The 25,478-nt window shown below is 37.7% G+C and overlaps 1 protein-coding gene across 1 annotated transcript in view; it reads left to right on the top strand.

Annotated features, from left to right (window-relative positions):
- The window catches only part of LRRC69 (leucine rich repeat containing 69), a 104,704-nt gene that overhangs the window by 67,900 nt on the left and 11,326 nt on the right, over nucleotides 1-25,478 (top strand). Inside the window, exons 6-7 of the mRNA XM_032869061.1 lie at nucleotides 13,057-13,158; nucleotides 21,164-21,343. Of these exons, the coding sequence (XP_032724952.1) occupies nucleotides 13,057-13,158; nucleotides 21,164-21,343 (282 nt within the window). The remainder of the gene's footprint in view (nucleotides 1-13,056; nucleotides 13,159-21,163; nucleotides 21,344-25,478) is intronic.

The following is a 25,478-nucleotide window of genomic DNA, read 5'->3' as shown; positions in this document are numbered from 1 at the left end:
ATTTTTATAAAAAATTGGAATAGTCAGACATGCTAATGTGTTAATATAAGTATTACTCATACATATTAGTATATTATTCATACATACCTGTTTTATAATTATTTTATAATATGCCTTTTCAACTTCTATTGTAAACATTTCCCCATTCCTTGAAGTATTTTCCTCCCTTTCTATTTCTTTCTCTCTTTCTTCTTTTTTTTTCACATTGGGTATCTAGATTTATTGTGGAACTTTGACCTAATTATTCAATATTTTTTATCTTGGCCTACTTTGTACTAACTTTAAAAAAGTTATAGCTGACATTATTTTCAGGTGTCCAATGTTACACTAATTACACGTGTATAACATAGTGATTTGACTCTGCCTCTCTATATCTAATGGGTAGGTGCATCATATTGGTGTTGTTTATATTTAAGCAGCCTCCTATGTTTTGACAGGTAGGAGATTTCAAACTTCTTGCCACAGCTAATGTGCTTCAGTGAATGTCATTTTAACTAATCTTTGTACATACCATTCGTGAGTCCCTTAAGAAAGATTCATTGAAATGTAATTGCTAGATCCAAATTATGCAAGCTTTTACTGCTTTAATAAATGTTGCAAGTTTTGCTTTAGAAAACTCGACATTTTCAAGTTTTAAAATTGGTTTTTATTCTTTCTTTACCAAGGTAATATTTCACATACCTCTTTAAAAATATTAATTATACTAATTACTTTAGAGTCCTGTCCTATCAGCTCTATTTCTTCTGATGTAAGTTCTTGCCTCTATTATTTCTAATGATACTGACACCCAATGATTTTCGGGTAATTTTATTTTTAAACTTTCATCTTATTTTTGAATTTGGCACACTTGAGACTTCCTGAAAGCTGGCAGCTATCTTTGCAGTTCACTTTATGGGAGAAGATAAAGTTCTTACAGGAGTTTGTATTGGTCAGTGACAGTAGAGAAATGGTTGAGAAGATATTCCTACAGGTAAAATGCATTCTGATAGCTGCTCATTCTTCCCTGTTGCTAGCCACTCAGGGTTCCTCTCACATCTCTCTATTCAAAGCACTGTGCCTCTTGGGCTATAGGTGTGTGGAAGTCAGGGAAAGGAGGTATGAAGGTGAGAGGTGGAGTGTAGCTGTGAGATAAGAATGGGTGGTTGAATCCATAGGATCTGCCAGCTTCTTAGTAGGGTAATCCTTCTGTCTGTTGTTTCACTATCTGTTCTTTTCTGGAGACCTTTCCTACCTCTGTGTACTGAGTTCCCTCAGTTCCATTTTTGTGTGTGTGGAAATTTCCCCCTGGGCTTCCATTGCATCCTGGGTTGATACTTCCTTCTTCAAATGATAACCTTTTATAGATAGTTTCTGTTCCAGTGAGAATTTCTCTTCCTGTTTTTAAGTGGCTATTTATTTTTTATTTTAAAAGGTATCTTTGTATCATTTTAGGATTTGTCATATGAGAGGGATATTGCTGATTGTGCTCAGTTTTACCATCTTGCAACTGAAAGTACTTCTATCAATTTGCTAATACATTTATTTGCAGCATGCAAAAATGCCTTTACCCTTGTCTGGTAGGACTTAAATGAAGCAAAGTATTGGGGGGGAAAAAGGTAGACAACATAATGGCTGATCTTAACAAGCCAGAAAAACAGTACATGTGACTTGCCTATTTTAGACAATGGACTGCATGTTGGTGTAGTACCTAATTTTTCTAGAATGTGTTTAAGTTTACCACGTACATTATACATCCTCATTTGACTTTCACAATCAGTGAGATATTGTTATATTTATTCATGAAGAACAGGCTCAGGTACTCTAAATGACTTGAACAGAGAGATTGGGTGGAAGAAGTGGATTTGGTCCCAGTCCCCGGCCTTTAAGACCAATGCTTTCTCTGTTCTGTAACTAAGTATAGATTTAGTTATATGAAAAGCTTAGAAGAAAAGGTGTTTTAGTTAAAGTAACAGTGACTTAAGGGAAGATAAAGAAAAGCATTCAAGAACTCTTGAAACATTGATACCTAATTTGAATAAAGAAGAACAAAGATATGTAGAGTGGAATTAAAGGTGTTTTTACCTTTGAGAAGCTTTATTTAAGACCACTTTAGGATTTGCTTGGAAACCAAGGCAGAAGCTACAAACTGGCATTCTTTCTTCAGTTCTCATCATGAATCTGGCCACTAAAATTTTAATTTCCTGTCAGAATAAAAAAATGGAAGACCAAAGATCTCACAATTGGTTTTCAAACCATAAATAGCTTTCACAAAATCTTTGAATATTTTTCTTCTGGTTCACTAATCTGAATTGTTGCCTGGTCTGAATAAATTTTAAGATGGAATTCTTCAGTTTAAATTGTAGACTATCTCAGGGCAGAGGTTGGGAACTTTGATTTCTTTGTTATTCCCCAAGGAAAGTGCCTTTTATAGTTGGGTTACTGCTGATGACTACTTTTTATTGTAACCAGGTCTGTGAGGTTTAGAAATATGGATGAAAGAATATTGCTGGGTATATGGCTTCCCTATCCAGTGGAGAGGTACTAATTACATAATTTGCTTTCAGAAGCCTGAAACTATTTCTTTTCTTTTTTTTTTTTTTTATTTTCAGCGTAACAGTATTCATTGTTTTTGAACCACACCCAGTGCTTCATGCAATCCGTGCCCTCTCCAATACCCACCACCTGGTTCCCCCAACCTCCCACCCCCCATCCCTTCAAAACCCTCAGATTGTTTTTCAGAGTCCATAGTCTTTCATGGTTCACCTCTCCTTCCAATTTCCCTCAACTCCCTTCTCCTCTCTAACTCCCCTTGTCCTCCATGCTATTTGTTATGCTCCACAAATAAGTGAAACCATATGATAATTGACTCTCTCTGCTTGATTTATTTCACTCAGCATAATCTCTTCCAGTCCCGTCCATGTTGCTACAAAAGTTGGGGATTCATCCTTTCTGATGGAGGCATAATACTCCATAGTGTATATGGACCACATCTTCCTTATCCATTCGTCTGTTGAAGGGCATCTTGGTTCTTTCCACAGTTTGGCGACCGTGGCCATTGCTGCTATAAACATTGGGGTACAGATGGCCCTTCTTTTCACTACATCTGTATCTTTGGGGTAAATACCCAGTAGTGCAATTGCAGGGTGATAGGGAAGCTCTATTTTTAATTTCTTGAGGAATCTCCACACTGTTTTCCAAAGTGGCTGCACCAACTTGCATTCCTACCAACAGTGTAAGAGGGTTCCCCTTTCTCCACATCTCCTCTAACACATGTTGTTTCCTGTCTTGCTAATTTTGGCCATTCTAACTGGTGTAAGGTGATATCTCAATGTGGTTTTAATTTGAATCTCCCGGATGGCTAGTGATGATGAACATTTTTTCATGTGTCTGATAGCCATTTGGATGTCTTCACTGGAGAAGTGTCTGTTCATGTCTTCTGCCCATTTTTTGATATGATTGTCTGTTTTGTGTGTGTTGAGTTTGAGGAGTTCTTTATAGATCCTGGATATCACCCTTTTGTCTGTACTGTCATTTGCAAATATCTTCTCCCATTCCATGGGTTGCCTCTTTGTTTTGTTGACTGTTTCCTTTGCTATGCAGAAGCTTTTGATCTTGATGAAGTCCCAAAAGTTCATTTTTGCTTTTGTTTCCTTTGCCTTTGGAGACATGTCTTGAAAGAAGTTGCTGTGGCTGATATCAAAGAGGTTACTGCCTATATTCTCCTCTAGGATTCTGATGGATTCCTGTCTCACGTTGAGGTCTTTTATCCATTTTGAGTTTATTTTTGTGTACGGTGTAAGAGAATGGTCGAGTTTCATTCTTCTACATATAGCTGTCCAGTTTTCCCAGCACCGTTTATTGAAGAGACTGTCTTTTTTCCACTGTATATTTTTTCCTGTTTTGTCAAAGATTATTTGACCATAGAGTTGAGGGTCCATATCTGGGCTCTCTACTCTGTTCCACTGGTCTATGTGTCTGTTTTTATGTCAGTACCATGCTGTCTTGGTGATCACAGCTTTGTAGTAAAGTTTGAAATTAGGTAACGTGATGCCCCCAGTTTTATTTTTGTTTTCAACATTTCCTTAGTGATTCGGGGTCTCTTCTGATTCCATACAAAATTTAGGATTATTTGCTCCAGCTCTTTGAAAAATACCGGTGGAATTTTGATTGGAATGGCATTAAAAGTATAGATTGCTCTAGGCAGTATAGACATTTTAACAATGTTTATTCTTCTGATCCAAGAGCATGGAATGGTCTTCCATCTTTTTATGTCTTCTTCAATTTCTTTCTTGAGTGTTCTGTAGTTCCTCAAGTACAGATCCTTTACCTCTTTGGTTAGGTTCATTCCCAGGTATCTTATGGTTCTTTGTGCTATAGTAAATGGAATCGATTCTCTAATTTCCCTTTCTGTATTTTCATTGTTAGTGTATAAGAAAGCCACTGATTTCTGTACATTGACTTTGTATCCTGCCACGTTGCTGAATTGTTGTATGAGTTCTAATAGTTTGGGGGTGGAGAAACTATTTCTAAAGAGTGTTTGAAAACCTTAGCTAGATTGACAAAAGGGAGAAGTAGGTTTTTATGTTTTGCAAAGGATTCACAGAAAAGCCCCCCAGGAAGGTTAGTTGGAGTAATTCAGAGACAGTGGAGAGAATTGTTTATCTGCTGAAGGTGGGACAAGAAAATTCTATTACATATTGAAATTGGCGTGTGTGTTTTCTTTTGGCCCTTTGTTGCACCATAAATAAAACTTAATTAGAGTTACATAGGGAGAAGTAAGGAGAGTCTCATGGGTATTCGAGCAAGATCTACTGTAAAGCTAGGCAGAGCTCAGAGGTATTGGAGTGTGTTCTCAGCTCAGGTTGCTGCTGGGATCTTCAGCAGCAGGAACATGAACTGTTAGGCTATCACACTTGTTGGTGTAATGTTGGTATGTTGTTATAATGTAGCCACATTCTGAATGTTGCTCTGCTTATACCTTGTTTCTGGTCTCCTATAAGATCAGCATACACATAAGCTACTGTGGAGTTTCCAGCAACTTGATATAATAGCTGTTCTATTCCAGCTTCCAGAACTCAGTTGCAAATTATTTCCATGTTTCTAGGTTTAAATTCCCAAAAGAGTATATGATTAGGCAAGGCTGTGGAGTGCATATGATTTGATCAGGCCTATGATTAGCTTTCTTTGGCTCAGGAGTCAAGCCTCTGTTCAAGTGTCCAAGTACTGGAATCATACCATGTAAAATGTGTAGGTGGCAGGGTCCCTGGGTAGTGGTGGAAGGTGAGGGTTGGAGCAGAGTAGGAAATCAGCATCGGCAGAGTAGGAAAAGTTTGGTGGTCCTGGTATATGTTTAATGGAGCTGAAATTTAAACAAGGCATTTTGATTACCAAGTCTGGTTTCCTAAACCCATGCATATTATATACTAAGTCTTGCACTAGGAACTGGGGATATAATGGTGAGGAACCAGGGGTCTCAGCTCTCTCAGAGCTGTGGTATAGTGGGAAAATGTATTAATCAAGTGATTAACATTATGAATATTTAAAAACTGAAATCTGTACACTAAAAGAAAGAACCACTGGTCGATGAGAGAGACCAGTAGTCAACAGGTAGGTTAGGGAAGGCTTCTAGGAGAAAGTGACATGAGCTGAGAGCTGAAGAATAAGTAGGAATCAGTTAGGTGAAAGGAAAAGATGCATTTCAGACAGAGTGAAAAGCATGTGGAAAGGGCTTGGGAAGGAACATGGATGTTTAGGGAACTGGAAATAATTTAGTGTGGCGTGAGCTCAGAGTCTGGATGGGAGGAGGCCATGGATGAAGAACATAGGGGATGTGGTAAGGATTTTGATCTTTATTTGAAAGACAACACGAATTTCAAAGAATTTTAGGCAGGAGACATAATCAGTTGACATAATCAGATTTGCATTTTGAAAAGATCATTTTGTCTGAAGGGTAGAGGACGTGTTGGAGGAGGAGACCAGAGGGAGTGTTGGGTGCACTTTAGGTAGACTCTTGCTGAAGCCAAGCAAACAATTTTGGTAAATTGGTCTCAGGTGTTAGTAGGAGTGGAAAGACTTGAACAGATTTAAGAGGCATTTAAAAGATAAATTTGGAAATGGTGATGGGCTAGTAAGCTTTCTGTGGTCTAGCATAGAAAATGCTGGAAAAAGACCAACCTTAGGAGAGCAGATCATGAATTCACTCTTGGACATGGTGAGTTTGACTTGTATTTAAGACACAAAAGTGAAGATTTTGAGTAAGCACTTGGCTATTGGGTGTGGGTCAGAGTCATTGGCATAGAGACTTAATTGAAATTGTGTATGTGGGTAAATTGCCTAGGGAAAAGAAAAAGTGAAAAGAGAATGTGGTAGTCTCTGTGGAGAACTATTTCATGGTTGGGCAAAGAATGATAGGCCAACAAAGGAAAAGTAGAGTTAATGTTGGCTAGCATGCTGAATAGAGAAGAATTTCTGGCAACCACTGAGGGTATTTTGGAAGCTGGTGACTTGATTCCTGTCTATTCTACAGTGTGACTCTGCAAATGGGACTTACTTGCTTGAGTGCAGAAACAGGGAAAACTGATGGCAGGGATGACCCAGGGTTAGGTTTTCTTAAACACAGGGAGTGAAGAGAGAGAGGGCTAGAGGATTCAGGTATGTCTATAATTTACCATTTTTTTTTAATATAGGAGAAGCTTTTAAAATTTTAAGTAATTCAGAGAAACGTATTTTGTGCATACATATTTGTTTCTATTTCAAATATTTATAGAATTAACTATAGTATTATAGTTATATAATTATATATAATGATATATAATTATATATAACTGTAGAATTAACAAAGAGAAAGAATGACTTTCAGGCTTTTTGATGACATTGCAAATTTTTTTATAAGCAGATTGCCCTAATCTTGTTTACGTTGGACAGGGGGTGTTCTAATGTTTATTTTTATTTAAAATTTTTTTTCTTTAGATGTTTCTAAGAAGCTATTTATTTATTTATTTTTACTGAAGTATGATTAACATACAATGTTATCTTAGTTCCCGGTGTACAATGTAATGATTCAGCGTTTCTATACATGACTCAGTGCTCATCACCGTAAGTGTACTCTTAATCCCCTTTGTCTATTTCACCCAAGTCCTCACCCATCTTCTTCTTTTTTTTTTTTTTTTGCATTTTGACAGGCAAAATAAATGTATTCCCCAAATTCTTCGTTTTTGTTACTCTCTTTCACTGCTTTGTATCCTGAGAAATTTTCTTTGGTTAAGGTAATTAGCTCATACATGTGAGAATGCCTTTCCATTGTTTTTGCACACTAATGAAAACTTGTCTGGATTTCGAATCTAAGGGTCATCAGCATTTCCCCTCTCCAATGGTTAAATGTAAGATTCCATTTTATTCTGAATTTTAACGGTATGGGCAAATCTGAGAGCAGAGTGCTAAGAAGCGGGAAGTGCACTTCTGAGGTGAAGAATGTGTAGAAAGAAAGCCAGTATTTCCAGACTGGAGAGAGGAATAGAGAAAGTGAGAGAGTGAGTTCTAGGGGTCAAAAATAGTGCAGGATCCAATCATAAGGGTCCTATAGGCCAGTGTGAGGATTTTACATTTCATCTGGAGTGAGATGAGAACCACTGGATGGTTTTGATCGAGAGTAATATGATCTAATTTACGTTGTGAGGAGATCACACCATTGAGGATGGAGCACTCAGAGCCTGTGGAAACAAAGGCCTCTTCGCCTGCTGGTTCTCGGTGGTTCGAGGACAGAAGTGGGCTCTAAAGCAGGGGTGGGATGGGGATTGTGAGGAGATAGAAACAAGCCTTTGTAGACCAGCTGTTCTTTTTACAGTGATATTTAAATCAAGAGTCCTGAAGAGGATGCTGGAGCCACTGCCCCGTCAGGTTCAGGCCCAGTGAATTGAAGGCAGGAAGGGGTCTGGGCTTGGGGTTTTGGCCACTTCTTCCTGGCCAGATTTGAGGAAGAGGTGTGTACATATTTAGAGCTGAGGAGTTTAGTAATCTCTTTCCCTCTAGTTTTCTCTTGCCCTCCCTTCTTTAACTCCTTCTAAGGGTCTTCTCAAGGGACAAGTATCCAGCAGATATTGAAGGATCCTTTCTTTAGGTTACTTTATGCCTATTTTCACTCCCAGTCATCCAGGGTGTGTGAGAGAAAGTTTCCCAGAATAGAGTTTTTGTCTTTGTCATGTTCAGATGATATCATCAGCCTACTCATTATACAATTCTGATTAGATATGAAGTTTATCATATATTTTTGTAAATTTCTCATTGGTCACAAATCTTATTTTTGTCGTTTTAGAATTGTTCATATATTTTTTGAATGCCATTGCTCCACACTTAAAATCTTATCCTCTTTAGCTTATTTAGGAATTCTAATTCTTGCTAACCCATGAGATTTGGGGTGGTCTGAAGACCCCATGGTAATTTGCTGTTAGCTTACTTATCAGTTCTGTTTTAGTCAATATGAAATCTCAGCCTCCTTTTTCCTTCTTGCTGAACCAGACCCTTCTGGTCTCCCTTATTACCTTAGTCTAAAGCAACAGAAGGACTTGTTGAATTTATACTTTGTTCCTGAGGCCTGGGGCTTTGGAGAAACTGTTAACAATTGACCACCTCTGGAGAAGAAGGCCTTTGAAAAATTTGAGTTCTTAGGGAGATCCGTGTGTGTCTGGGTTTCTGAGAAGACATTTGTTAACTTACCAGTTATTTACTGGGTATCAGCTATGTTCAAAGTACTGAATTTAGAGGTTGCATTACATAGGCACTTAAGATGTGGTTCTTAAAGAGACTAAAGCCTGATAGATGAAGATAGGCTTTTCGAAAATGATTGTTTCTAGTATTGAAGGTGGTATGATTTATATTTAAGGCCCAAGGGGTAGACATGGAAATATTTGCCAGAAGCCAAAGAAGCTTAGGTGGGTAATATTTTCATCTTTAAGAAGAGGTGATCCAGGAGTGGGATGAGTAGAAGGCACAGCATGAGTCATAACTGGAAGATAAGACACAGGCCTCTTGTGAGACCCCTGAGTGCCTTAGGATGACTGGTGTATAAGGGTGAAGGTTGGGCTTACCAGGATATGGGATTGGAGAAATTGGCCAAGAAAGGCCAGTTATGACATGCTAGGGCTTTTGAATTTATTCTGCGGGCAAAAGAGAACATTGAAAAGTATTAAGCAGGATTGTATTATGATCAGAATCTCATTTTAAGAGACTACTTTGGCAGCAGAAGTTTGCATGGACACTAAGTAGAGTACTGTTGTAGTAATTCATATAAGGTGAAGGCCTTAATCAAGGCAGAGGGTTAGTGGCTAGGGTTGGAAGGAGGAGGAGATTCTGCAATGGTAGTGAGGTGGGGGGTGGGAGAGTGGGATGGAAATAAAGGATTGATTCCAGGGGTGTCTGAGTGGCACAGTCAGTTGAGTGTCCAATTCTGGGTTTCGACTCAGGTCATGATCTCAGGATGGTGAGATTTAGCCCCATGTTGGGCTGTGCACTGAACATGGAGCCTATTTAAGTTTCTCTCTCCCTCTCCCTCTGCCCAACTCATACTCTTTCTCTCTCTTGAATAAATAAGTATATCTTAAAAATGATAGATTATATCAAAAAATGATAGATTCCAGAAATTTTAAGAAGGTAAAATTGACAGAACATGGAGGGAGATTTGATGTAGGTGATGAGGAAAAGGAAGGAGGAAAATGTGGAAGAAACATGAGTTTAGTTTCAAATGTTGCAGTTTATTGATTGTGTGACATCTGGCTGGAGATGTTCCATAGATAGCCAGATATTTGAGAGCATTACCCAGGAAGTTCGTTTGTAAAGGTGGTTTACTTCCACACAAAGTTCTTCTAATCCTTTATTTTATTTTATTTTATTTTATTTTTAAATATTTTATTTATTTATTTGACAGAGAGAGATCACAAGTAGGCAGAGAGGCAGGTAGAGAGGGGGAAGCAGGCTCCCCACTGAGCAGAGAGCCCGATGTGGGGCTCAATCCCAGGACCCTGAGATCATGACGGAAGGCAGAGGCTTAATGCACTGAGCCACCCAGGTGCCCCTAATCCTTGATTTTAATGAGCTTTCCAAGTTTTCACTTCAGCAAACCACCTCCACATTCATGTCTGGATCTTACCATCATTTTCACCTGCTCTAAATTGGAAGAATGAAAGTCTAGTAGGGCAGTTTGAGCACTGGTTCCTCCAGTTCCCTATTGGTTTACAGCTGTATCTTTTCTTTTGGGTCACTGACAACTTCACATCCCTTTATTTCTCCTTTTAGTCCTGGTCCATTGAAATTTTGTACTATTATTTCTTTTTCTATCTGGCCTAGACCATAAAGTCCAAAGCATTTACTTTTAGTACATACAGTGCACCTATTCCTTTGCTTTCTGACATATCCGATCTGCAGACTCTCCAGGCTGGATCTGGGCTGCTGGGTGCTAAATGGAAGCACACAATGTGTAGACAGGAATCACCAAATGTGCGGATTCCAGTAGGTCCCTCAGCACTTCTGTAATATTTTTGCTTGTCCCTGGCCAGGTTTCTCTTCAAAAACTTGTAGCACATTCCAGACTTTCACCACCTTCTTCCTGCCTCCTTCCACAGTGACACCTTGCTTCACAACTCAGTTGACAGATGGTCTTACTCTCTATTTTAGAGGCAAAATTGAAGGGATCATGTCTGACTCCCTCAGTGATCCAAGCCCACACCTTCAAATGTATCCCTGCCTGCATTTACACTTCCTTTCTTCTGGTCACAGAAGAGGGAATAATTCAAAGATGTTAGAAGTCATAGGTCATTCTGTGTTCACCTGATCATTACTATTTCAATTATTCTTGTATCTCCTTCACATTAATCTCTGTGTTGGCACTTGCCTTCTATGTGCTCAAGTGATCTTTATCTTAAAAAAAAAAAAATCCCTCATTTGAACCTTCATTTCCCTACAGCTGAGAATCTCTTCTCCAGATGGAACAGATCAATGAGGGTTTATAATTTTTTTGCCTCTATATCAAGAGTTTTCCAACTTCAACATAGATTTGGGCCTCATAATTCTCTGTGGGGGCTCTCCTGGGCAAGGTAGGATGTTTAGCGGCATCGCTGCTCTTTACTACTTAAAGAGGCCAGTAATACGCCCCCATCCCCAGTTATGACAACCAAAGGTGTCTATAAATTTCTATTATGGGGAAGGGGCAAAATTGTTCCAGTTAAGATAAAACTCATAACTTTTGTTGTTGAGTAGGCAGGTGCAGAGTCTCTGAAAAGCTGTAACAACGTTTTATTAAATAGAAGACAATGTAGCTTATTATGCTACTGGAGTGACAACAATGGCCAAAAATATTGTCCTATTAAGAAGGAAGGCTGACCAGAAATCCAGTAATGCCCACAGAGAGAGGGTATGAAAAAATGTTATTTGGGGAATATTCAGAATGGACGTTGAGAGATTGGTGTGACTTCAGGTTACTGAAATGCCTCCTGCAAAACACATGCTAATGAGTTTCATTAATTAATGTCCCTTCAGGAGGATAACTTCTTTCTGGAATATTTTGTGTAACAAGGTGGCAAACTGAGTGATTCATTGCCATGTATGATGGAAGCGTAGTGACAGAAATTGAAGGAAGAGAAGCATGACCCCTAAAGAGAAATGTATGCCCTTTGAACCATGCTCAAATTTGAAATGAGGTTCATATGTTAATGATATTTACATATAGCAAGGTATTCAAGTTTGTATCTGTTTTGGAAAAGGGCTATGAGTTTTGATATAAATTATGGAGTGTTCTTTAGGACAGAAAGGAAAAAAATGGTGGTTCTATTAAGCATGGGGAGTGCTTTCTTCATTTCAGCATACCCAGCACTGACTTGGGGCTACCATTGGATTCAACTCTCTAGGTTGCTTCCTGATGGTAGACAACATAGGAAACTGCCTTAAGAAAGTCAGAATGTCTGTTTTGGGACTAGGAGACAAGGTGGTTCCAATGTGGCCTTGAGTTCTGTATTTTATTTAAAAATGTTGTCTACGTTGTAGAAATTTCCTGAGACTTTTGAGACCTAGTGACATGGCGCCCTCGAAAGATGTTTTAAATCAATTATTTTAATTTGTTGAATTTCAAACCCTAAGCTGAAATCAGGGAAATATCTTTAATTCTCCCATAAGTGTGAAGATGCCAGCTCATTGTGCCTCATAGAAACCAGTTTTCCACATCTCTTCCCAGCTCTGTGTTTGGTGAATGGAATCAGCTATGGTAGCAGTATTTACACCAATGAATCAAAATATGCCACAATTCAGGGCTTTTTAAAATTTTTTATCTCCAGAGAACTGTTTTACCAGCACACCACTGAAGATAGGTCTTCTTTTTTCCATTTCACAGCTGAAACTGAGGCTCGGAAAAGTAATTCTCTAAATGAATTTAACTTTGAAAACACATGATTTCCTGGGAGGCAAGGCACACTATTAATATGAGAGAATCCCTTATTTTTCTCCTAATAATGGTAGACTCAAATGGCAGACAATTGAATTTAAGTTTTCTTCATAGAAGATTAAATATCCTTGTGAAATTTGTTCTCCTTTTTTATTTTCACTGTGCACAATAGGTTATAATGAGAACATTTTGATTTTCCTCTGTTTCTCTTACCTTTCTCAATGAACATAAATGAATCTTGGTTCACAGTCTTTGAGACCTGAATATTGGTGTATATTAGAATGTTATTTTTCATTATACTTGGTTTTCTAACAAATACATTATTTGCAATATATTCTCAGCATTTTGATTGAGAATAATCAAATAATTGATTAATTGATTAATTAACTGATCTCTCTTCTATTACTAATCAATCCTATTATCCTGAACAAGTTTTCACAATTGTCTAGTATAGAGGATGCCATCAGGGACCTGTAAGGTCATTGCATTGCCATTCATGCCAGCATGAAGGCTCTTAAGCTTCTAAAAACTAAAGTATGTCCTGCTCTTAAAATACTGACATGGAATAGAAGTTCTAAATAAAGTAAGATGTAGCCTGAAAAGTAAAGTTTGTTATTTTATCACACAATGAAGTTTTTATTTTGTTTCAAAAGTTTCAGAACCTGAAGCTGAAGGAATTCTACTGTGAAGGAAATCCACTGTTCCTGAGGCAGCCAGTTAATGCTGTACAACAGGAAGACGCCTGGAGTCTACAGGTGAAGCCTTCTATCATTTAGACAGGTCTTCAAGCGAAAGCCCTGATTTAAGTTTTAAAGAGTTTTCTTTAACGCAGTTTTGCAAGCCAGCAAATGATTGTTGCAACCTTAGTCCATTGGCAGTGTGGATCCTAGACATAACTTCTTTGACTTGCTTACAGAATCCAATGTAATCCTAATTTCCAGAATGACCAGATTTAGAGAAATGGAAACATTTTTTTGGATGAAAAGAAAAGAGAGGAATTTGTTTTCACTTTAACCTTCCAAGTATTTTTTCAGTATTGTCTAAGGATATGTTTAATTTGTTCTTACCAGGATCTTTGCCTCTTCCATCCTATTTTCACTTGTCCCTATTTCTAGTGGATGAATGAATCTGATCCAGAAATCATGTTAACGTTAGTCAGACAAATTGATGCTATTAAAAGATGGAATAGAAAAGCATATTTGAGGACTCTCTTTATGTGTTTTTTTGGTGATAGATGAATTAAAGATTGTAGATCTTCCCACATTTGAGTATGTGTCTCCATCAAGACTTTGGACTTCTCAGGTTCTAAGTGCTTTAACAGGAATGAACTTATTTAGTTCTGTAATAATCTTAAAAAAGTAACATCATTATTAGCCCCCTTCTACATAAAATGAGACCCAGATAGGTTAAATAACTTGTCCAAGTTCACAGAGGTAGCAGGTGTTGGGATGATGATGCCCACTTAAGCATCTGGGCTTCAGATTCCATTCTCAGAAAGGTCCATTGTCTCAGAAAGATGCTGCTGGAAGGTGAGGGAAAAGGGGACCGAGGTAGTCCCTTCCTGGAAGAGGTTCTGATTTGTAGAGGGGACTGAATGAGCAGTTAACCCAATGTGGCAGTGGTCTCATTGGGAGCCCTTGTAGTCAAGAATGTTGCCCTGTGGCTGGGATGAAGACACAGAGTGAGAGAGCAGTATTTCTTTTCTCTTTTTTTATGCCAGGAGCACAAGCATTTATACACACACATACACACACACACACACACACAGTTGACCCCTAAACAACACAGGGACTAGGAGCATCAGCCCCATGCAGTTGAAAATCCACGTATAACTTTTGACTCCACCAAAACTTAACTACTAATAGCCTACTGTTGTTGGAAGCCTTGCCAGTAACATAAATAGTTGATGAACATATTAACATATAAGAAATCGGAGTTAATATACATATGTATTATACACTGTAGTCCTACAATAAAGTAAGCTAGAGAAAAGAAAATGTTAAAATCATAAAGAAGAGAAAATATTGTACTACACTGTATTGAAAAATTCATTGACTTTGAAAACCAGAGGGGCTTAACATTGTGAGTTTTTACAATTTTTGTTTTGTTTTGTTTTGGCACATTGCGAGTTTTTATAATCAGTAGGGCTTAACACCTGGAACTTTAAAAATCCGCAGCTTAGCTTTGGGAGAGCCAAAGGGCGATAAAAAACTGAGTCCCCACCCTTAAAGAGACAGAGGAGAAGGGAGTTGGGGGAAATTGGAGGGGGAGATGAACCATGAGAGACTATGGACTCTGAAAAACAATCTGAGGGTTTTGAAGGGGCGGGGGTTGGGAGGTTGGGGGGGGGAGCCTGGTGGTGGGTATTATGGAGGGCATGTATTGCATGGAACACTGGGTATGGTATATAAACAATGAATTCTGGTACACTGAAAAGAAATTAAAAAAAAAAAAAAGAGAGAGAGAGAGAGACAGCCTAACAAACAGCCCCAGTGATAGAGCATAGAAACAGCAGTTTGAACAACACTTGGGGTATGGGAGAGATATTTATTATCTCAGAGCTTGTGCAGCAGGGGCAGGGATCTTTGGGAGACTTCTCTGAAAACAAAAGAACTGGAAGGCCCACACCCCCAGCCTAGATACACAAACACATGCAGGAACCAGCAGAGTGTGAATACTCCACAGAGCTTGCTAACAGTGTACACCACACCCACACTCTTCTGCAGACTCATTCCTTCCAACCCTGGCTTCCCAGGAGTTTTCCAGATCCGCACAGGTCTCCTCCCACAGCAGACCTGTACAAAGCTTGCTGACACTATGTGCCCTGCCCTTGCATTTTCCTGTTGAGCAGAACCCTCTAACCTTCCCCCCACAAGAGTCCAAATCTATGCCACAAGCGTGGCATTGTGTAAGCAGTCCCAGTAGGGGCCAGCACCATTCCAACGTGACTCCTGTCCTGGCGAGAGTTGAAGATAACCACACATACCAGTTAAACTGCAGCCGCAGCAGTAGGCTGAGGGCAAACATCTGGTCTAACTACACACTTTACCCATCAGTGAAAGCCCCCTGGCCCCCCAGCCTTGGTATAACACCGGGAGAGTGCCTTGCAGTTTGGTGCTACTGCAGCTCTGACAAATGCCTGGTCTGACTCCACTCAAGCTCAGGGCAGCCCCACATTTGCCCATTAACAACAGAGGGACCAAACTTGCCCACAACAGGGAAAGTAAGCCATTGCTGACAACTGGCCTGAAACAAATACAGCTCAGCCACAGCAGTAGGGCACACACAACTCACATAGGAGACACTCCTGAAACTCTAGATTCTGAAGACCAGGGGACATTTTACTACAGGACACCACAGGACCTCTCCTTCGTAAGGGCACTATCTGCAAGAGCAGGAGATCACAAAAAACTACTATAACTGATAAATGAATTTAATAAACTCACAGGATACAAGATCAATATACAGAAATCTGTTGCATTTCTATACACTAATAACAAAAGAGCAGGAAGGGAAATTAAGTAATCAGATTTATTTTAATTGCACCCAAAATAATAAAATACCTAGGATTGAACTTAACCAAAAAAAGGTAAAGACCTGAACTCTGAAAACTATAGAATATCAATGAGATGAATTGAAGATGACACAAACCAATGGAAAGAGAATCCATACTCATGGATTGGGATAATGAATATTGTTTAAATGCCTTACCGCCAAAAACATTCTACAGAGTTAAAGCAATCCCTGTCAAAATATCAATAGTGTCTTTCATAGAACTAGAACAAATGATCCTAAAATTTGTATGAAACCACAAAAGGCCCCAAACAGCCAAAGAAATTTTTTAAAGGATTTTTAAAAATTTTACAGAGTGAGAGAGAGCACAAGCAGGGGGAGCGGCAGGCAGAGGGGGAAGAAGTCTCCCCTCTGGGCAAGAAGTCTGATATGGGACTCGAACCCAGGACTGTGGCATCATGACCTGAGCTGAAGGCAGATGCTTAACCAACTGAGTCACCCACATTGCCAAAGCAATTTTAAAAAAGAACAAAGCTGGAGGAATCACAATTCCAGATCTCAAGGTATACTACAAAGCAGTAGTAATCAAAACAGTATGGTACTGGCACAAAAATAGACACATAGATCAATGGAATAGAATAGAGAGCCCAGATATAAATATAAACCCATGCTTATATGGTCAATCTTCAACAAAGGAGGCAAGAATATAATGGGAAAAAGACCATCTCCTTAAAAAATGGTGTTGGGAAAACTGGATAGCCACATGCACAAGATTGAAACTGGACCACTTTCTTACGCCATACAAAAATAAACTGAAAATAGATGAAAGACCTAAATGTGAGACAGGAGTCATACAAATCCTAGAGGAGAGCACAAGCAGTAATTTCTTTGACATTTTTTCTAGATATGTCTCTAAGGCAAAGGAAACAAAAGCAAAAATAAACTATTGGGACTACACCAAAATAAAAAGCTTCTGTACAGCAAAAGAAATAATCAATGAAACAAAAAGACAACCTACTGAATGAGAGAAGATACTTGCAAACGATATATCTGATAAGGGTTTAATATCCAAAAAATATAAAGAACTTATACAACTCAACACCAAAAGAACAAATACTCCAGTTAAAAATGGGCAGAAGATATGAACAGACATTTTTCTGAAGAAGACATACAGATGGCCAAGAGACAAAGTTGCTCAACATCACTCATCAACAGGGAATTATAAACCAAAACCACAATGAGATATTCCCTCAGTCTGTCGGAATGTCTAAAATAAGAAATGCAAGAAGCAACAAGTGCTGGTGAAGATGTGGAGAAAAAGTGACATTACTGATATAAACTATTAAAAAAATTTTTTTAATGATTTTTTTAAAGTAATCTCTCTACCCATTGTGGGGCTCAAACTCAGAACCTTGAGATCAGGAGTCACATGTTCCATCAACTAAGCCAGCCAGGCACCCCTGATTTAAACTACTTGATCTGTCAAAGAATTGTAGAGCTTTGATTTAGGCTATGCCTTGGTTAAGATTTTTAAGAACTTCTGGGACGCCTGGGTGGCTCAGTTAGTTAAGTGGCTGCCTTTGCCTCAGGTCATGATCCCAGCGTCCTGGGATCGAGTCCCGCATCAGGCTCCTTGCTCCGCAGGGAGCTTGCTTCTCCCTCTGCCTCTGCTGCCACTCTGCCTGCCTGTGCTCTCTCTCTCTCTGACAAATAAAGAAATAAATAAATTCTAAAAAAAAAAGATTTTTAAAAACTTTTCTTCACCTCAAAGATTTATGAACTAAAATTTAATGTTTATTACTAGATTATAACAAAATATTAACCAAAGCATACTGCACCAGTAAATGTTGGACTAAAAGTTTTATCTGTGCTATCTAATTTAATTCTCTGAATTCTGTGTGATAGTATTAGAAAAAAAATCCCTATTTTACAGGTGTGGTATCCAAGATTAGAGAAGTTAATAAGGACTTTGACAGATAGTATCACCCTGCTGAAAAGTTGTAGAGCCAGGATTTCTACCTATTTATCTGTCTATCTCTAAGAATCTTTCCTCTTGATGATGTTTTAATGCCTGTCATACACATAGTAACATTTGGTCATACAACAGTTTCAAAGTTCGTCATTCCTTCTAAGACTTCATATCTGTTGTTACAGTTTATAATTTTAATATTTATAAAAATATAATTTGTGTATGGATAATTTTAAAATTCAAATTAAATAATCATATGTAAAGAAAAATAAAAACATCCAGCTGAAACTGATTCTAATATATGATGGTTTAACCATAGGAATCATCTCTGATGTACATATAGTAGGATAAAAAAATATTCTGGGGCGCCTAGGTGGCTCAGTGGGTTAAAGCCTCTGCCTTCAGCTCGGGTCATGATCTCAGGGTCGGGGGATCGAGCCCCGCGTCGGGTTCTTCGCTCAGCGGGGAGCCTGCTTCCTCCTCTCTCTCTCTCTGCCTGCTTCTCTGCCTGCTTGTGATCTGTCAAATAAAAATTAAAAAAATATATATATTCTAACATAATAGCACATAAGCTATTCAAAAGGAACAATTTATTCATAAAAGATTTCTTGACTTTTAATAACACTAGAATTAGGCCATCATTAAGTTGTATGTTCTCAAAAACTGCATTGCCTGTATCTTTTTTTTTTTTAAGATTTTATTTATTTATTTGACAAATAGAGATCACAAGTAGGAAGAGAGGCAGGCAGAGAGAGAGGAGGAAGCAGGATCCCCGCTGAGCAGAGAGCCCAATGTGGGACTCGATCCCAGGACCCTGAGATCATGACCTGAGCTGAAGGCAGAGGCTTTAACCCACTGAGCCACCCAGGCACCCTGCATTGCCTGTATCTTTAAGAGGTGTCCTAAAAGATACTATTGGTCATGCCAATGATATCTTACTTTATATATGCTAGCAATTCCAAGTCATAACCTTATGTTTCAGCGGTATGTGTTATTCTTCCAAAGTAACATATTGGCAGCAAGTAGGAGAAGAACATAATTAATGGGTAATATAAGAGTTGACAAGAGACATATCAAGTGCAACAAACATGTTTAGCTCCAGAAACCATAAACTGAAAAAGTGAACTGTATGAATTGTGACCTATTTATAGGTCCCATGTATTTCAGCAAATTTTCCTACCATCTGCTGCTTGGGAAGTGAATCCTTGTTTATTCGTTTTCTGCTTTATTGTGAGACCTAGCCATTGAGATTTGATAGCTAAACATTGACCTCTAAAATTAGTATATCATTCCGAATCACAAACTCTTCTCTGTGTAAGTAGTTAAAGAAGAGGATTTGATAATGGACATCTAATTTAGGAGTCCTGGTAATATTCGTATGAAAGAGTAATTATTTCAGAAAGGATGACCTTAGCATGTAACAATCCAGGAAAAAGAGCCGAAGTAGAGAGGAGGTTGCGCTGTTGAGGATCAGACATTTAAGCAGCCCAATCTTAAGGCTGTTTGCTGTAGAAAGGCTGCTTTCTCAGAAGTTGGTAAATGGAAGGGTTAGAGTAATAAGGAACAAGAAGACAACAATCTATAGAACTTTTGTTCTTATTTTTTTAAGATTTTAATTGGGGCAAATGAGTGAAGATTATGTATGTACATATGTATGTGTGTATGTATGTATGTATGTATGTATGTGTGTATTCCCAAAGATTCCTATTAGGACCCTATTCCAAAAGAGCCTGATCTGGGCTATCTTAATACCAGAGGGAAATCTTTCACTTTGGCCAAAAAACCCCAAAAAACAAAAAAACAAAAAAAAAACACAAAAAAAACAAACGAAAGCAACAATAAAAACACCCATTCCCATAAACTGTTACAATTGATTTAATGTTTGTGTAACATTCATACAGGACTTCATGCTACCGGCACAAACAATGAGGTTCCTTTAGCAGAGTAAATTAAATGTTTATTTTGTTTGCTTCATCAATGAAGATTTAATTTTATGTATTATATAGTATTTTACTTTAGGGTGATGATATTGTTGGTGGTCATGGCAAAAGCCAGCTTATATATTCTCACCACCCTTTTTGTTATTTAATATTTTAAGTTTTTACCTGAAGTGAAGTTTCTGGACATGGCTGGGTAGATAGATTTAATACAGATTGAATTCAGAGATTTGGGCAGTAGGAATCAGTGCTCTTTACCAATATGACTCTCTTCAGGTACTCACTGTAGTAGGTAACTTAGACCAGTGCATCTCAAAGCTCAACAGGCACACTGATTACCCAGAGAACCTTTTTAAATTGCAGATTCTGGTTCAGTAGGTCTGAAGTGCAGCTGAAAGTCTGCATTTCTTTCTCCTCCTCCTCCTCTTCCTTCTTCTTTTAAGATTGATTGATTGATTGATTGATTGATTTATGGGAGAGAGATAGCAGGGGAGGAGCGGAGGGAGGAGGAGGAGAAAAGCAGACTCCCCGCTGAGCACGGAACCTGGTGCAGAGCTCAATCTCAGGACTCTGAGATCCTGAGCTAAGCCAAAATCAGGCACTGGAAGCTTAACCAACCAAGCCACCCAGGTGCCCCAGGAAGTCTGCATTTCTAATAGGTTTTGAGGTGATACAGGTTCTATTGGTCCATGAGTCACAGTTTAAGTAATAAGGATTTAGACGTTAGTTAATATGACAGACTCAATTTTTTAGTCCAGTCTGAATATTTGTACAATCCGTGTTTTATTATTTTTTTGTTTCTTTTTTTTTTTGCTTATTATAATGAGAGGTATAACATTTGAACCTAAACTTTAATGATGTAAATTTTTAATAATTTGGATTCCTGAATGTAAGAGATTTGAAATGGAAATATTGAAATGGAAGTAACTTTCTTTTCTTTTCTTTTCTTTTTTTTTTAAGATTTTATTTATTTATTTGACAGACAGAGATCACAAGTAGGCAGAGAGGCAGGCAGAGAGAGAGGAGGAAGCAGGCTCCCTGCGGAGCAGAGAGCCTGATGTGGGACTCGATCCCAGGACCCTGAGATCATGACCTGAGCCAAAGGCAGAGGCTTTAACCCACCGAACAACCCAGGTGTCCCAAATTGCTTTTCTTATATTATTGAAAATGAGTTTATAAGATGAGTCACTAGCAATATAATTTATTATAATATGTATTATGGAAAATTAACAGAAACTGTGAGAAATAGGCCAAAAAAAGTAAATTAGTGAAATGAGAATAGTTGTAATATAAAATAGTTATCTTAAAAATAATCTGAGGAACTGTATTTTTTTAATCTAGGAAATAACATCAAGATTTATAATGAATGAGCTAGCAGGAAAGAATCCTTTCATAATGCACGTCATAGAACAGCACCCACAGGTCAGGAACATAATCTCTCAGAGAAGAAAATGTGCAATATGTGGAAATTATTTTTTAACAGTATGGCTGGAATGTGTTGAATTTGTTCCTCCACCAAAGGTAAATGGTGCTTTTTGTGTGAATAGAGCCTAAGACCTTCTCTTATTCTTTGTCCTTACCCAAGTCAACCAATACTAACTAGATTCTTATCTAAGAATTTACTTCTGTGATAGTATAATGTTTTTTATTGAGCTTTATTGGTACATATTGACACATAACATTGTGTAAGCTTAAGGTTTATGTAAGGCATGTTGCTTTGGTACATTCATAAATTTGTAAAATGATTACCACCATAGTTATTTCTTTTTTGTGATGAGAACACCTCTAATCTATTAAACTAGCAACATTCAAGTATATGAAACAGTCTTATTAACTGTACTTACCAGACTGTGCCCTAGATCCCTAGACTTGTTAGTCTTGTAGCTTGAAGTTTGTACCCTTTGACCAATATCTCCCCATTTCTCCCACTCCAACCAACCACCACTTTATTACTTTACTGTATCTCTGAGTTTGTCTTTTTTAGATATTATAAGTTATATTTTAAGTGTTATTATAAAGTATTTTTCTCTCTGACTTACTTCACTTAGCATAATGCCCTCAAGATCCATCCAATTTGTAGCAAATAGAAGGATTTCCTTTCTCGTGGCTGAATAATATTTCTCTCTGTGTGTGTGTGTGTGTGTATCTCACATCTTTTTTTATCCATTCATCTACTGACAGACATTTAGACTGTTTCCATGTCTTGACTACTCACTGTCATGAGTAGTGCTGCAGTGAATATGAGAGTACAGATACCTTTATGAGATAAGTAATTTCAATTTCTTTACATATATACTCAGAAGTGGGATTGCTGGATCATATGGTAGTTTTATTTTTAATTTTTTGAAGAACATGCATACTGTTTTTCATAGTGGCTGTACTAATTTGCACTCCCAACAACAGTGTACTAGAGTTCTTTTTTTCCCATCTTCTTGCCAACACTTATCTCTTGCCATTATAACTGGTGAAGCGATATCTCATTATGGTTTCGATTTGCATTTCCCTGAATGAATAGTGATGTTGAGCACCTTTTCATGTACCTGTTGTCCATTTGTATGTCGTCTGTGAAAAAATGTCTATTCATTTTCTCTGCCCATTTTGTAATTAGGTAATTGATTTTTTTGCTGTAGGGTTACACGAGTTCTTTATATATTTTGGACACTAACCCTTTTTCACATATTTCCTGTAAATATTTCCTCTCATTTTGTAGGTTGCCTTTTCATTTCACTGAGTTTCTTTTGTTGTGCAGAATCTTTTTAGTTTGGTGTAGACCCACTTATTTATTTTTCCTTTAATTGTGTTTTTGGTGTCATATCCAGGAAATCACTTCCAAGACCAAGGTAAAAAGATTTTTCTCTTATGTTTTTTTCTTGGAGTTTTACAGTTTCAATTCTTAAATTTAAATCTTTGTCCATTTTGAGTTTATTTTTATGATTAGTGTAAGATAGGGGTCCAATTTCATTCTTCTACATGTAATTATCCAGTTTTTCCAGTAGTATTGTAGACACTATCTCTTCTCCTTTGAGTATTCTTGCTTGCTTGTCCAACATTTGTTGACCATATATGTGAGGGTTTATTTCTGGGATCTAGATTTTGTTCCATTGGCCTAAGTGTCTGTTTTTATTCTGGTGAGGTACTGTTTCAATTACTATAGGCTTTATAATACAGTTTGAAATCAGAAAGTGTGATGTATCCAGCTTTGTTCTATTTTTGGGAAGGGCGATTTCTTTGGCCATTATGGATCTTTTGTGGCTTCATCCAAATTTTAGGATTGTTATTTTTCTATTTCTGTGAAAAATGTCATTGGAATTTTGATAGGGATTGCATTAAATTTATAGATGGTTTTGGGTAATATGGATATTTTGACAACATTAATTCTTCTGATCAATGAACATAGGATATCTTCCCATTTGTTTGTACCTTCAGTTTCTTTCATCAAAGTCTTATAGTTTTCAGTGTAGAGTACTTTCACCTTGTTGGCTACATGTAGTCCCAGGAACTTTATTGTTTTTGATGTGCTGGTGAATGAAATTGCTTACTTTATTTCTTTTTTGGATGTTTTATTGTTGGTGTACAGAAACATGACTTTTTTTTTGTATGTTGACTTACTGAATTTATTGATTAGTGTTAGCAGGTTTTTGGAGGAGTTTTTAGGATTTCCTCTACATAATATCATAGCATCTGCAAACAAGGACAGTTATCCTGCTTTCTTTTCTATTAGGGCACCTTTTATTTCATTTTCTAGCCTGACTCTGCTGGCCAGGATTTTCAGTAGTCTGTTGAACAGGAGTGAGATTATAGAGAGCTGAGCACGGAGCTTGGTACATATTTTATTTCTGAGAAAGGCTGATGAATCACAAGATCTGGATTTGAAAATCCAGTTCTTCCATTCTATTAGGTTATTAATATATCAAATGTATGTTAGAGAAAAACCTGGCAGAACTGCTGTCAGTGAGGGCTAATGTCAAGGTAAAATAATGGCTGAAGAGAAATTTAAAAGTGAAAACCAGTTGGACATGAAATACTAAGAGAAGAGAGAGCTCATCAGTGGAAAATTGAAAATAAAAATGTAAGTTGGTTCTCAAGATGGGAGTAAATCTGTAGTCCTTATTGCTTATGTAACCTATCTGTGAATTGTTCACATTACCATCTGGCATTGATAATTACATTCAGGAGACATTTAATGAGTATCATGTATGCCATATTACTTGGTAAAAGTTGTCCAAAAACTTTGCTTTTCACTGGTCATGACATGAACACCTTGCAGAAGTTGCCATTTTTCTTTTTTTCCCCCAATGAACATCTTTCAGTCTTTCTTGGGGAAAATGTTCTTTCTGTAATAGATTTTTTTTTTCTTAAAATCATCTGATGAACTCTTAGTTTCATTTCAAGTAGAGAAGTCACACCTAATGATAGTAACTGGCTCCAACATTTATTTGGTACTGTGCCTCATATGATACTAAGCATGGTATACCTCAATTAATGTACACAATAACCTCATGACACCAGTGTTAAATCCAAGTTGCAGAGGAGCAAAGTATTTTGGCTCAGTTCACAAAGCTGCTGAGTAGGGTTTCTGTGGAGGGAACCCATGTACATTATTCCTTTCTCTTAACCAGACATGGTAGACCATTTTTCCTATGCTTTTCAACCCAGTTATATCTCATTTGCTTCAAATGAATTTAAGGCATTTATGTTAAAGAGCCTTATTCTATCATCATTTATTTACATACTCAAACTCATGAATTTTTTTTTACTACTACGTGTCAGGTACTTTACCAAGGGCTAGGAATATAGAGCTCCAGCCTCTCAGGAACTTACATGTTCTAAGGAAAGCAGTATAAGAAGGTGATTGGAATCTGACAAATTAGGCTTAATGATCAGCTGTGCCACTTAACCACCTGGGTCTTCTTAATTTCCTCTTTGAGGCTAAACTTCCATTGTAAAATTGCAATAATAAGAATCGTACATATCTCACAGGGCTGAGATGAATGCTACATGAGGTTCTGTACAGATGGTGCTTAGTACAGTACATGAACACTAGTGCATATTAGATACCAGCAGGATAGATATAAAAAATTAAGGCCTTCAGACAAGAAAGAATTATTACATTCTTGAGTAAGTACAGTGATGGAGGAATGCACAGGGTGCTCTGAGAAGAAGTCATCTCATTTAACTGGGAACATTCTCTGTCTATCCCTGGTGCTTAACACAGTGATTGTTCTTGGTACTTGAACGCATAATACATGTTAACATTATTTTAATGAGCATTGCTTGTAAATGTGCTTTGAGTGATAGGGAAGTATTAGAATAAAGAACCAGTAGACAGGCATTTTTGGTAAGGCAACTGCCTGTGCAAAGGTAACATTATGCAAGTAAATTACACAGTGAGTGCAGGAAACTTGCAGAGATGGGAGATGATGTTAGAGAGAGAAGCAGGTGTGACATGAAGATGGCGCTTGTGTTTGAACTTAATTTTGAAAGGTACTATATTGGTTTGTTACAGTTTGTTGCAGCTGCTGTCACAAAGGGCCACAGACTGAGAGGTTTAAACAACAGAAATTTATTTTCTCACATTTCTGGAGGCTAGAAATATGACACCAAGGTGTCAGAAGGCTTGGTTGCTTTTGTGACTTCTTTCCTTGTCTCACAGATG

Source organism: Lontra canadensis, unplaced genomic scaffold, assembly GCF_010015895.1.
Source record: "Lontra canadensis isolate GAN:19392208 unplaced genomic scaffold, GSC_riverotter_1.0 scaffold37, whole genome shotgun sequence".
NCBI lineage: Eukaryota > Metazoa > Chordata > Mammalia > Carnivora > Mustelidae > Lontra > Lontra canadensis.
Note: the sequence above shows the minus strand (reverse complement) of the source record. Positions and strands in the feature narration are given on the sequence as shown.